The sequence below is a fragment of the Cynocephalus volans genome, chromosome 2 (genome assembly GCF_027409185.1).
Source record: "Cynocephalus volans isolate mCynVol1 chromosome 2, mCynVol1.pri, whole genome shotgun sequence".
In the NCBI taxonomy this organism is placed as follows: domain Eukaryota; kingdom Metazoa; phylum Chordata; class Mammalia; order Dermoptera; family Cynocephalidae; genus Cynocephalus; species Cynocephalus volans.
In genome coordinates this window covers 213,315,162-213,328,529 of record NC_084461.1, presented here as the reverse complement: position 1 = coordinate 213,328,529, position 13,368 = coordinate 213,315,162, and the positions used below count along the sequence as shown (strand labels likewise).

Here is a 13,368-nt window from a genome sequence, read left to right as displayed (position 1 = left end):
TTCCACGTCACCGCGCAGCAGGCTGCTCCTTGCAACGTGGAGCTCAATTTCTGCCTTCTTTTGAGGTGAAGAGAGAGCTGCTACTCCGTGAGGTCCTAAAACCGCTTAGGCCCAGCCTGCACTCCTGCAGCCTCCTGCTGAGGGATCCCATGTAACCCGTCCTACACGTGGAAGGGGCAGTCAACGATCCGAAATCGGGAGGCACCCTTCAGGAATGTGTAGTTCTGATCTACAGAACTCCTCCCAGAAAGGCAATGCTCTCTCCTGTAGGGTTTACAGAGCGCTGGCGCGGCAGTGTTGCTCTAAGTCTCACTGCCCATGAGGAAGGTATGGGCTGCTCTCATGGCCCAGACGGGGGAGTGGGAGCGACCTGGACGGCCCACCCCTGTCCAGAGTGTCCCGGGAGGGCGCGAAACGACCCAGCGCTGCCTCGGTGGTTCGTGGACTGGCCACCACAGCCCAGCCGGGTGCTGCCTACTTCAGGCGAGCGCGGTTGGGCCAGGCTTAAGCGCATGAGCGGCGCCCTGCCCCGGCTAAGCCGTGTTTCCTGCCTCTCATTTCTACATCCGGGGCGTGATAACCCTCTGTCAGGCTTCGGGTGGCGGCCCCTGACCGGAACCGGAAGTGAACCCCGAGCAAAGGGGAGGAAGCCGGCGGCGGCCCCGTCAGCAGCCGGCGGCTGGGAGGCGGGGCGGCGGCGGCGACGGCGACGGCGACGGCGACGGCGACGACGACCGTGGTTCCCAGGAGGGGCGGCCGCGCTGCTTCCTGCGAGCCGGCCCCGCGGGCGGGCGGGCGGCCCGAGGGCGCGGCGCCATGAAGCTGTACAGCCTCAGCGTCCTCTACAAAAGCGAGCCCAAGGCGGTGCTGCTCAAAGCAGCGTACGACGTGTCCTCCTTCAGCTTCTTCCAGAAGTCCAGGTGAGCCGGCGCAGGCGGGCGGGGCCGTGGCGGCCGGGCGGAGAGGAGCGGGCTCTGGGTCGGGGGACGGGGTGGCCCAGGGGAGGTCGCGGAGGGCCCGGGGTCCCGTGCTCGGGACTTGGCCTCACACAGTGAAACCCGGCCATGGCCTCTTCCTCGGTCAGCGCTGACTGTACCTCAGAGGAGTCATCCTGCATTCGCTCATAAGAAGCTTGTGCCGTTCTAGAACATCGTTCTGTACTCGGTGTTTTTCAGATTTCTGTCGACAAAGAAGTATAAGGGGACTTTGAAATAGTGCAGATTCCTAAGGTTAACGCCCACCTGTTCTGAACTAGTAGATTGAGGCTCAGAAGTCTATATTTTAAACCAACACCTCCCACCCAGTGATTCTGACCCAGGGAGCCTCATTATATTTTTTCGTGGGCCTTCCCAAAACTTAATTATGATAGATATTTTTATGGGTAAAGTTACCGAGGCCCCCAGAGATTATACCACAACCAGTTAGGACTCAAACTCAGATTGTTTGCTTTTTAATGGTTGGGCACTTGTGGTTTACTGAAGATTTGGAAGGAAGCTTGGGATCCCTAGGACTTACAGGCTTTTTAAATGTTTCTGGGGGCACTTTAATTGCAGGAGGGTATGTATTAGAAGGACTACAGACACTTGCAGCCCCTTCATGGGAGGGCATGAGGTGACGCAGGCACAAAAGGCGAAAGACCCTATAGTGTCCATATTTGTGGTCAGCTTGTCTCAAAGTCAGGTGGAATCTGCCATTTGGATTCTGTTTTCACTGCTTCAGTGCAGCTCTTCTTGATGAGAGTGCTTCCCCAGTGAGTTTCTGGCTGGATCTAAAAACATTTCAGTTGTTAGTTTGTTGAAACTTTCTGCTCCTTTTGGGCTCTTTTTTTAAACTGTAAAATACACATAACATAGCATTTACCACCTTAACCATTTTTAGGTGTACAGTTCAGTGGTATTAAATACATTTATTGTGTTACGCAATTATCAACACCATCCATTTCCAGAACGCTTCATTTTATGAAACTGAAACCCTGTGCCCATTAAACACTAACTCCCATTCCTTCCTCTCCCCCAGCCCCTGGCAACCACCACTATACTTTCTGTCTCTCTGATTTTGATGATTCTAGGTTCCTCACATAAGTGAATCATACAGTATTTGTCTTTTTACGAATGGCTTATTTCACTGAGTATAATGTCATCGAGGTTCATCCATGTTGTGGCATGTGTCAGAATTTCCTTTTTGAGGCTGAATAATATTCCACTGTATGTATACACCACATTTTGTTTATTCATCTGTCAATGGACACCTGGGTTTCTTCCATGTTTTAGCTATTGTGAATAAGGCTGCTGTGAACATGGGTGTAAAAATATCTCTTCAAGACCTTGCTCACAATTCTCTTTGGTATGTACGCGAAGTGGAATTGCTGCATCATCTTTTGGCTTCTTCTGGAAGTTCTTGATACTTTGCTTTCTTTACCATGGCCTCTGTTCTCTGCTCTGGGTTGTTGCTTTTCTCTGATGGAATTTTTGGTGCCAACTTGGCTCTGATTCTTTTTCTTTTTTTCTTTCCCACTAAATACTCAAGATTCTCAGAGAATTCACTGTAGGACATATACCTCTCTTGTATGGCATACTCACATTAGTTTCAGATGACTAACAACTACAGTACTAAAGGGATAGCTCTACTAGTGTCTCTTCATACAACACATGTCTCAGCTGAGCTTATTTTCTCATAAGACCTCCTCACTTCCATCCTTCCTGCCCTATGATTACCAGGCCCTAAACTAAAACCTTCCAATGGTTTCTTAGCTTTTTTGGCCCTTGTGTACGGACTGTCACAATTAATGAAATTCTTTGTTTACTTAATTACAGTCCTACTCTAAGCATCTTCAGTTTTCTTTATGGCTCTGTTGGGGAGCCCTGCTCTGGATGCCTGGTTGAGGACTCTGCTCTGATGGCCCTAGATGTCCTTATGTTACATCCCCAGTCAGAAGTTCCTTGTTAGAACCCGTTCCTCTGGCTGGACCATCTCCTGTGATTGTTCCATTCTGGCCAGATCTCCCTTTTGGGGCCCAGCACGAACCCTCTGCTCCTTCTCAGCCTTTGTATAAGCCATTTCCTACTTCCTTGTCTTGGCTAAGCCATTTCCTGCCATTCCTTCCAGAGTGCCCTGGGCTAGTCCCATGGATGAGCCCTAGCAGACCTGAGCCAGCCCCTGCTGCAGATGTGTGTGGCCTTGCCAGGGTCTGTCACGTGTCCGCAGCCATAACTGGTTGTGCATCTGCGTAACAATTTTTTCCACTTGTGTTTTTCTAGTGCAGTTTTTATTTGTCCTGCTTTTGGGAAGTTAATGGGGCCCTTGAGAGCAGGAAGTGTCTCCTGCTTTTCTACTGTGTCCCAAATCATGCTGTGAACAAAGTGTAAAATTGACTGTATCCTGTACAAAATTCCCCAGAAGTCTGGAAGTGGGTTGTTTTGATGAGCTAGGTAGCACGCAGATGTGGCTTGAATGGTAGTGTTCATTCATAATTATCTGTATTTGTGTTCGTGTACAGTGTTTATTATTTGTTACTAGCATTGGGAGGGAAAGGAAAGAAACCAAGAAGCAATGTTTCCTTGATGTATAAGCTCAAAGGTCATTTTCCATTGGGTTGGGGACAAGGTGACAGACAACTGTGATAAATATGTGTTGTGTTTCTTAGTGTGCAGGAATTCATGACCTTCACAAGCCAGCTGATTGTGGAGCGCTCCGCGAAAGGCAGCAGAGCTTCTGTCAAAGAACAAGGTGAGAGGAGCCAGCTTGTGAGTGTGTGGACTGTACACTGCCCTTGGACAGTGTGATGGAGAGGGCTGTCGGGACCCCACCCTTGGCTAGCTTGTTCTCTCTTCCCTTCTCCCCCTTTTCCTATTTACGCAGAATTCTGTGCCCACTATTGGAGTCTAAGCTTTTTGGATAAAATTGCCCCCAAAGCTTGGACTCACTTAAGATGAGTGTCCCACTGTCTTAGAGCAGTGAGTAGCCTTCATATGGTATTGTTGCCTTTCCCCTCCAGAGTTGCTGACTCCTCAAAAAAGGATTTACAGCTAGTACTGTTGAGGTAATACTGCATTCTGTGCTGCTTAGATATTTTTGGACCAGGAATCTGAAAATGCATTATTTTTTCTTCGTAATTCAGGTTTTGTGTGAGAGTTTTTATGCATTTATTTTAGATGTATATGTTAGGTCAGGAAAGGGTTACATGAACCTCAACAGGTAGCAGCAAAGACTGTCTCACACATTCATTGGCCTCGAGTCACGTGATGTGGAGTTAGTGAGTTGATGATACACATATCAGATACAAAACAGGCAATATTAAATATATGTACTCTATGTGGGATCCCTGTGCAGAAGTGAGATTGAATCATGAACATGTCAGTGTTCTCTCTCGGTTCACCCTCAGACTGTGTCTGCCTTCCCCAACTTTATTACTTAAAGATACTTCCTCAGACACTGGCCAGCTTCTTGGTTTCTGTGTGTGCACTTTGATCCCATGTTTGATTCTTACTTACTTGGGAATGTGCACAGAATCTGGAGAGCATGTATGATAATCCTCCATTCTCCTCTTCCTCATCTCTGCCCTTTTCTGATTTCAGGGGCTCATAATCTTTCCCTCTTCTTTTATTTGTTTTTCTGTTGCTTAGCATTGGAATCTTCTGGGTCAGGTCCTTAAGGACAAGAAGGTTCTTATTTGTAAGCTGTAATCCTTACATTTCTCTTACTTTGGGGATGTGGTTAGCTGTGTCATGTCTGAATCCTTTCAAAGTGATAAAAATTAACAATCCTGTGGATTGTGAATATTTTGCAGAAGGCTTTGTACAAATTGTACCTTTTGATCATGTGATGACTTCAGTACAGTCACAGTGTAGACCTCAACCAGCAGTGACTAATTTTTTTCTGGATGACTCTCCCACCACAGCACCCCCAAAATTGCCCACCACAGAGTAGAGCAGGCAGAGCAAGGTTGCTCTGATATGGAAGACTGTGGCTGTAGGAGCTTTGAAAGGGTTTTTAAAGAAAGTGGAAGCGTCTTGGCTTGTCTGGAGTTCTTTCCATTTAAGAGCAGCACAGACCTCAGAGGGCTGTGAATCCCTAAGATACAGCCCACCTGGCCTGAGCTCAAGGAAGTGACTTGGACATGCTCCCAAGGCCATGTTACCTGGGGTGTGTTTTCTGCTCTGCTGGTGACTCCTTAGGCCTTCACTGTGCGTTCTAGGCCTCTGGGCACTTGCTGCTGCTGGAACACGTGTTGGCCCAAGCTCCCATGTGTGGTCCATTGAGCCAGACTGCAAAGCCTCAACACAGCCTTGCTCAGATATGGTGAGCTTCAGAGTGGCTTCATTTGACCTTGAAGGCGGGAACCCAGCATTGTGATTCTTTGACTGATTTGGGAGGTTAAAAAAAGCCTGAAGCTCTCACGTCACTGTTCATGTGTCTGATCTTTTGTTGTCTTAGAGTACTTGTGCCATGTCTACATCCGGAACGACGGTCTTGCAGGTGTGGTCATTGCTGATAATGAGTACCCATCCCGGGTAGCCTTTACCTTGCTGGAGAAGGTGAGTTTGTGGTTTGTCTGGACTGGAATTGGAGCATCCATGCACGGGGTCCTGGGGTCACTGCAGTGCCCGAGGCATAAGGGATGAAGTGGTGTGCCAAAGTTAACATGTTTTTGGCCCCCATCCTTGCCCTAAACCAATAGACAGTTTGGCATCCCTGCCCAGATTCCGTCCTTGGTGCTGGCTTCTGCCCCTTGTTCCATCTGTGTCCAGGCCATTGAGGTACAGCATCTCCCCTCTGGACTGGGCCCTCCGAGACAGCTGTGCCTCGTGTTTTCATGGCTGCTTTCCTGTCCCTGTGCTTCTGCTCCAGGTGCCCCTCTGAACATCTTTGCACTCTCCATGTTGCCTCCCGCAGTTACTGTAGCCCTCTTCCCTGATGTAGGTCAGTCACACCTCGGAGCTTAGCACCTTGGCATTCTTTAGGGTTTTTTTGTGGTGCTAATTATAAATTCCTTGAAGTCAGAGGCTTAATTCTAACCCTGAAAGCACTAAAACACTTCAAAGCACAGGAAATCTGGTGGTTGATTAAATCCAAAGGACCAAATTCCATTTTTGAAGAATTGCTTCAGAAAATTAGAGGGCCAGTCCCCTTTTTCCTGAAGGTCTGTAGTTTGAAGTTCAAATACCTTTATCATTCCCCAAGTGAGGTTTATCCCAAGGTAGGTATACTTACCTTTTGATTCCCAGAATACTTAGGATATGTTTTAATGATAATAAAAATTTGAAAAGAGGAACTTTAGCCTAGATTTTCCCCCTTGCCATTAGATAGCTCCCTCTTCCCTCCTCCCTGGGCTCTGGGGGGCCTGGGAGCCTTTTTCAGGATGGAATGCTCAGGGCAAAGCTATCGCTGAGTGTGCTAGTGAACACAACGTGGGAGACTTGTTCAGGCTCCTTTGTCTTGCAGGTTCTAGATGAATTCTCCAAGCAGGTTGACAGGATAGACTGGCCCGTGGGCTCCCCTGCTACAATCCATTATGATGCCCTGGACGGTTACCTCAGTAGATACCAGGTAGGATTTAAAGAAACATCATGTAGAGACCGTGTGGCCCAGAATGTTTGTGAAACTGAAAAAGCCAACCACTCTGACGGTTTTGGCTGGTAATTTCTGACAGCTTCCGAGCCAGTGTTCTTTCGATCCTTCCATTTGAAAGCACAGGGAATACACCTTTGGACGTGGGAACTCAAGCTCTCGGCAAACTTTTTGTTTCTCTCTTGTGGTTTTTAACTTTTGAGTCTTGTCCAGCTTTGTTGGTTTTGAGCCTTGTTTCTGGGTGGCCTCTGCAGTCCTGATTTTGTTCTTGTTTTTGGCTCTTTCCTAGAACCCTCGAGAAGCTGACCCCATGACTAAAGTGCAGGCTGAACTAGACGAGACCAAAATAATCCTGGTAAGCAGGAAGGTGGAACAAACCCAAGAACCAAGGGGCAGGAGGATTTGCTACTGGCTGAGCACTCAGTCAGTCCTTGTTTTTATAGTAACCACAGCACTCCTGCCCTCACCACCCTGTGTGGCAGACTGTCCCTCCGCCTGTACCCCTGTCTTGGTTCACAGCACTCATTGTTTATAGGGGGCCAAGCTGGGAACCATTGTGGCCCTTGAGTCTCTCTTTCCCATGGCTGCTCCCTGTCTGGGCAGTTAACCTGGTTCCAAGGGTTTGACCTTCTGTAGTACATGATCCCCTCCTCTGGTGACTTTGTTAGGGCGGTTCTTAGACCCCCTGATAGGCACCTCACCTTGCAGCGTCTGGGTTGAAGGTGAGCAGACTGAAGTACACCGCACTGACTGCAGAGCAGCTACATTCTGGAGTACAGGCCCTGGGTTGTGAGGCCTATTTGAGAGGAGCTGGTGGCCTGCATTTGTACCTGAAATCTCCTGATTTGTAACTGCTACTTCTACTTCTTTTTTCTTTTTTTTCAATCCTGCACTGCATGTGGAAAGTGAACAGCCATCTGTTTTTTACCTTAGGTGCACCCCTTGTGGCCTTTGTCTCTCAGTAGTCCCCTTGCTTCCCATCCACCTCCAGTCTGTCTACCAGACAGCAGTCGTTGATCTGTCACTTTGCTGTTTAACATCCTTCAGGTCTCAAATCTGCTCCAGGATAAAGTGCAAACTCCCTAACGCAGTCTCATGACTGGGCCCTGTCCTCTCCTACACCCTTTCCTGCCTGGCTTGTATGCAAGTACCCCACACTCGGGCCTTTCTGAATGTTACCATATTGTCACTGCTTGTTTACGTGTGTTCCTGACCAGCATGTGAGCACTGCGGCATCTTTCCATTCCCGCTCACGATATAATACCTAGTTTACACTGGTGCTCAGCAGCTGATGGATACATAAATGGGTAGATATGAAACCCAGCAAAAACCCACCCACAGTATGAAGCTTTCCTGACCTCACCAGCATGGCTTTAGTGTGCATTGGTGTCTCCTAGGGTTGGACACAATGGTCTGGGGCAGAGCCTGGGAATATGCATTCTATAAAAAGCATCCTAGGGGCTTCAAACATAGGACTTCTGGACAGTGCTCTGAGTAACATGGCTTTGGAACAAAAGTTAGATGTGAGGATCTCAAGGCGTCTCCCTGTTTTTCGTAACCCATTGAGCTTTCTTACCACTCAGGTGGCATTTCTCCACATTTTCTACCCAAGCTCTGTCTGTTCTTTCTGTTTCTTGAGTCTGAGTATGTGGGTACAACAGAGCTTGGGACACCCACTCTCTCTCTCCTCTGTCCACTATGGAGACTGGATGAGTCATGTTGCCCAGCCCCATTCTAGCTGCTGCTGTAAAATTTGGATTATTGATGTCTGTTTTAACCCAGTTAACTTTTTATGTTAAAAATCTGAGTTGCTCAGATGTGTAGGGATAAAGGACATTTTTGCCAGTTCCTCATTCTGTGACATTTCATATATGTATACAGCTGCTCTAGGAGCAGTTGCCTAGGGAGGGAAGTGAGCCACTGCTTCCTGAGTCCTGGCAGCAGGGCCACTGGCTCTCTTGAGTCCTCCATCCCTAGACCCCTTACGAAAAGGGTGGTTCCTTTTGCAGGGCGGTTCCTAAGTGCAGGATTTGTAGGGAGGATGTCTAGGGCACAATCCTTCTAGGGAACAAGGACAAGTTCTGTCACAGAGCTGTCCAGGAGGAACATGATACAGATGGGAGTCATGTGTGTAATTCTTGGTGTCCTGGAGCCGTGTTTTCAAGTGATAAAAGGAAAATAGTTGAAATTTATTTTAACATATTTTATTTAACCTAATGTATCTAAACAGTATTTTTTCAACATGTAATCAGTATGCATAGATATGAGATGTTTTGCATACTGAGTCTGGGTTTTGAAATCTGGGTATTTGCACTTAAAGCATATCTCAGTTTGGACTCACCTCATCCCAAGTGCTCAGCAGCTATCCACAGCTGCTGTGTCAGAGGGCACAGATTTCCCACTCTTTTAGTTTCCTGCGGCTGCTGTTAACAAAAACCCACAAACTGATAACTTAAAACAACAGAAATTTATTCTCTCACAGTTCTGGAGCCCAGAAGTCTGAAATCAAGGTGTTGGCAGAGTTGGTTCCTTCTGGAGGCTCAGAGGGAGAGTCTGTCCCAGGCCTCTCTCCAGCTTCTGGTGGTGCTGGCACTCCTTGGCATTCTTTTGCTTATAGAGGAGTCACTCCAGTCTCTGCCTCTGTCATCACATGGCTTTCTCTTCTGTGTGTGTCTGTGTTTCTGTTTTCTTAATGACATCAGTCATTGAATTAGGGCCCACACTAATCCAGTGTGACCTCGTCTTAATTGATTACATCTGCAGAGACCCTATTTCCAAATAAGGTCACATTCAGAGGTTCTGGGTAAACATAAGTTTTGGGGGCCACTTTTCAACCCAATATAGTCATGTAGTGCCCAGCTACAGGTCTCTTCCCAAAGAAACCGTCACCACACACACATACTTACTAATACTAATATATAAATGTGTGTATACAGGAGCTTTCCCAGAATAGTGGTTATCTAAGCCTGTGCTGGGGATGATTTTTTGGCCAGTTCTCTTCATCCCAGTTAGAACTTGTGGATTCCTTAGGAATGTCACCAGGTCCTGTTCTGTTCACTGGGACAGTAATTTGTGTGACTGAGTCCCAATACTTAGAAATGTTTGTGTGTTGGAGAAGAGCCCAGAGGAAGTACTTTCTCCCTTGACAACATCCACGAGGAGCTCCTGTCAGCAGTCACTTACTGAACAGAGCAAAGAGTTTTCTTTTTTCTTCTGCCCAGCACAACACCATGGAGTCTTTGTTAGAGCGAGGTGAGAAGCTAGACGACTTGGTGTCCAAATCTGAAGTGCTGGGAACGCAGTCTAAAGCCTTCTATAAAACTGTGAGTACCCAGCGCCTGGCCACACCTGGGTGTCCCTTGTCCGAAGGCATGTCTCTTCTGTCACTCCATTTACTAGTGGGTCTCTTGTAGACTGTTTGATCATGGTGGATTTGGGTTTCACCCCTTGTGCAGTGCCCCAGGCCCAGCTGATGAGCAGCGGGATCACTTGGGTGCAGAGCAGATGCAAGCAGAAGCCTTTCCGCCCTGCCTCTGCTCTGCTCTCTGCTGCTCTGCCTCGGTGACTTCTGAACCTGCACCTCCTCTTCAGGAAGGCAGAAGTTGGTTCAGGTTTTGATCACCAGGGGTTTGCCCTTGTTCCTTCTGTCTGCTGAGCAGTTAGGCATTCATCCTTAAGCCTCTAGTTAATTTCCCTTTGACAGAGTACTTCATTGACAAGGTGGTCAATGCCAGCTGCCTCTTCCTCTCAGCTCAGTGCTGGTGGCTTCCTGGGGGGAGATGGCATGTTGGCCCAGTGCTGGACAGTGGTAGGGACGACTTTTCTTGGTCTGTCCACACACATTTGCTTTCGTGTGCACCTTGGAGGGAGATGGCCAAGTGGGGTTAGGAGGATTGTTTGTGCCCAGAAAGGAAGGGAGAGGGTGGTAACAGCAGTCACTGAGTGGGGACCATGTTTGTCCGTCTTGAAGCCCATTCTCTGGGAAGAAATACCACCATGTATGGTCAGATGCACTGACAAGATTGGTGGCAAAACTAAGATACCCAGCCACTCCAGTTTGCATTGCTGTTTCCTTGCTTGTACCTGGCCTGATGTCAGGAGTTTTACTCACTTTTTGATAGTATTAATGGGGTATGAAATAGAAAAAAATAAAAATCCCAGACTAGCACTTGAAGTCGCAGCTCACCTTGTGCTTGGTGCTGTAAACTGCTATGAACATCTTCTCTCGAGGCCTGAAGACAGTCCTGTGGTGTCTTCCTCTCCCCTGTCCAACTGCAATTCCTAGAGCTCCCTCTGTCACACTTGCTGAGGTTGGGGCCACCTGGTCCTCCTCAGTTCTCTTCAGCTCCTCTTTCTTTCTTTCAAGGCCAGGAAACAAAACTCGTGCTGCGCAATCATGTGACACAGGCTGCAGAGGCCCTGTGCTGGACCGTCACCATCATTCACATCAAAACTGCAGCCTCCAGAAGAGAAGAAACAACCATAGAAGAGGATCTGGAGTGGGGCGGACTGGCCATTTTTAATTTGGAGTTCCTGGGAGGGACCGAGGGATGGTGGAAGGGTGGGGAACACACAAATTCTTATGTCTGGTTGTGATTTGGGGGAAGAATTTGAGTCCTCCAAAGGTGTATTTTTGGGCAAATGAAACCATAAACTCCGAGTGGCTCCTGTGGATGCTCAACGGCTCAATGCTTCTCAGCCAACCTGGGAAGGCTTTGCAAGAGGGAGGTCAGAGCCAGCACTTTCTTGATTCTCGATATGTCTTTGGATTTTATTTGTACATTAACCATATTAACACTCCAGTGAGTGGGGCTGTTGGGGTGGGGGGGTTCCTGCTGACAGGGCTGGGTGGGCAGAGTTTAAAGCCTCTTGGGAAAGCCTTCCCTGGGGCCACTGTTGGAGATGGGCGAGCCCACCACAGTGGCCAGAGCTTGGTGGTGGGCAGCGCTTCAGACTCAGGGTTTGTGGGGGTGGAAACAGTCATTGGATCTCACAAGTTCTGAGACTTGTTCCTGCTGGGATTGGCTTCTTGCTGCAGCAGGGCCCATCCTGAGCACCTTTCATCCAGTACCAGGGAGTGACTAGTGGGAGGTGCTGGGAAGGAGCTGAGACACAGGTGGAGTGTGTGGCTGGGGACTGAGCCTGGGAAGGTGCGACAGTCAGCTGGAGCTCCTGTCTTCAGGGAAGGTCCAAACAGGTACACTCAGCTGCCCAGGTAGGGGGACCCCTGCCTTGACCTGCAATTTGACTTTGAACATCAGGATCAAAACAGCAGTGCTGTAGTCTCTCAAGACTGGTTTTTATTTGCCTCTCTGGCTACGAGACTGTCTTGGCAACTGCCTGGGCCTGTGCATCTGAACACATGGGTCTTTCCCATGGACACCAGGAGGAGATGCCAGCCAGCCTGATAATTCCCAGCACTGCCTGCGGTCTGGCAAGTGCAGGCCTGTGAGCCCCTTCATGGTCAGAGACAGCTGCAGGGATGGTGGAGGCCGAGGGTTGGTCTGAGCTGGTGCCCACCCGGGGCAGGAGCTGCCACAGCTGAGGCCTGAACTCTGGACATAGCTGGAGCAGCCCAAGATGTGCAGCCCCTTGGAGTCCTAGCACTGTGTCCAAACTGCTGCTTCATGCCCACTCTGCTGAGGATGCACGTGGGGCCCCCCCGGAAGCCCCTGCTGGATGCTGTTGACGAGTTTTGAGCCCGTGGACTCATCCTTGGAATCCCTGCCCTGAGAGCTTCCACTGTCCCTGCTGGGAGTCCCAAATCCCCAGTTTGGGCAGGGGTGGGCAAGGCAAGAGGGTGGGGCCTCTTTACCTGCCACTGCCCTTTTTCTCTAGGCACTGTGCTCTCCCCCTGCTGTGTGGTGGTCCTACCACCATGGACACCCCCAGCCAGTGCCCCCTGGAAGGCACAGACCCAGCCTGCTGACTGGTGCCTGAGGAGTAGTGAGGTGGGCCTGGATCCTGAGGGAGGGAGAAGGAACCATGGGACATTGCCTCTTTCCTTGTCCCCATGTGGAGGATGCTGGGGAGGGATGTGGGGGTGGGTAGTGAATTTGGGAGAAGAGGAAGTGAGACTTTCAGCCACCTCTGGCTGCCTTTCAAGGGGCTGGGCCTGGGTCTTGCTGAGCAGGGCAGCCGGGTAGGTGGGTCTGACTCAGCACAGTGACGACACAGGGCCCGCCTGCTTTTCCCTGCACCCTGTAGTATGCTAATGTTAAATCATTTGGCAAGAGTGTGTTTTTTATATAACTACAGCCTAACTTCTCGGTGTTCTGTTTGAGAGGTCTCTGTTGGGATAAAGTTGTCTTTTGGAATTGCAAAGTGGTCCTGTGTTTTATTTGAGCTTCAGGGGGATCCTTTCTCGCCATGCCCTGCCCCTGGGAAGAGGGTGATGGTCCAAGTTATCCTGGGTGGGTCTTGTCCAGGAGTGGCAGCTCCAGGCCCAACACAATCTCCTTTCTCTAGACCTTTCTAGCAGAACCCTATTTCTTTTTTCTGTTAACCAGGTGAGGGAGCCCTGGAGTAGAAGCAGCCTTGTCTGTGAATCTTGTTCTCATGTCTTAGCTGGAACCTGGGAAAGCTGCTGCCTCATAGCTGCAGAGCCAGGGGAGGAGGCCCTGAGTCAGTGTGGGCTTCCCATTCCTCACCTATGACCCTGGGGTCAGTGTGAGACCACCTGGCTTCCCACCAAGCACAGGCGGAAGTGTCTTGGGAGTGGAGGGGGCCTTGTAGGGCACATGGTGACAGTCTGTCCCCTGGAGGAACAGAGCAGACCCCTGCAAGTTGGGAAGTGATCCA

General features: G+C 49.3%; 1 protein-coding gene across 1 annotated transcript; it reads left to right on the top strand.

Annotated features, from left to right (window-relative positions):
- The first annotated feature begins 625 nt into the window (after positions 1-625).
- YKT6 (YKT6 v-SNARE homolog) lies at positions 626-12,891 on the top strand. Its single transcript, XM_063085874.1, has 7 exons — positions 626-920; positions 3,644-3,726; positions 5,434-5,534; positions 6,442-6,546; positions 6,857-6,922; positions 9,789-9,890; positions 10,934-12,891. The coding sequence occupies exons 1-7, from the start codon at positions 817-819 to the stop codon at positions 10,967-10,969; spliced, it is 597 nt and encodes a 198-aa protein (XP_062941944.1). The 5' UTR covers positions 626-816; the 3' UTR covers positions 10,970-12,891.
- Positions 12,892-13,368: the final 477 nt, after the last annotated feature.

Bases quoted from the DNA above. Each gene is read 5' to 3' on its own strand.
- YKT6 (XM_063085874.1), top strand. From the start codon at position 817: ATGAAGCTGTACAGCCTCAGCGTCCTCTACAAAAGCGAGCCCAAGGCG. The intron at 921-3,643 runs GTGAGCCGGCGC...TGTGTTTCTTAG, and splicing joins AGCTTCTTCCAGAAGTCCAG to TGTGCAGGAATTCATGACCT. The intron at 3,727-5,433 runs GTGAGAGGAGCC...TTGTTGTCTTAG, and splicing joins AGCTTCTGTCAAAGAACAAG to AGTACTTGTGCCATGTCTAC.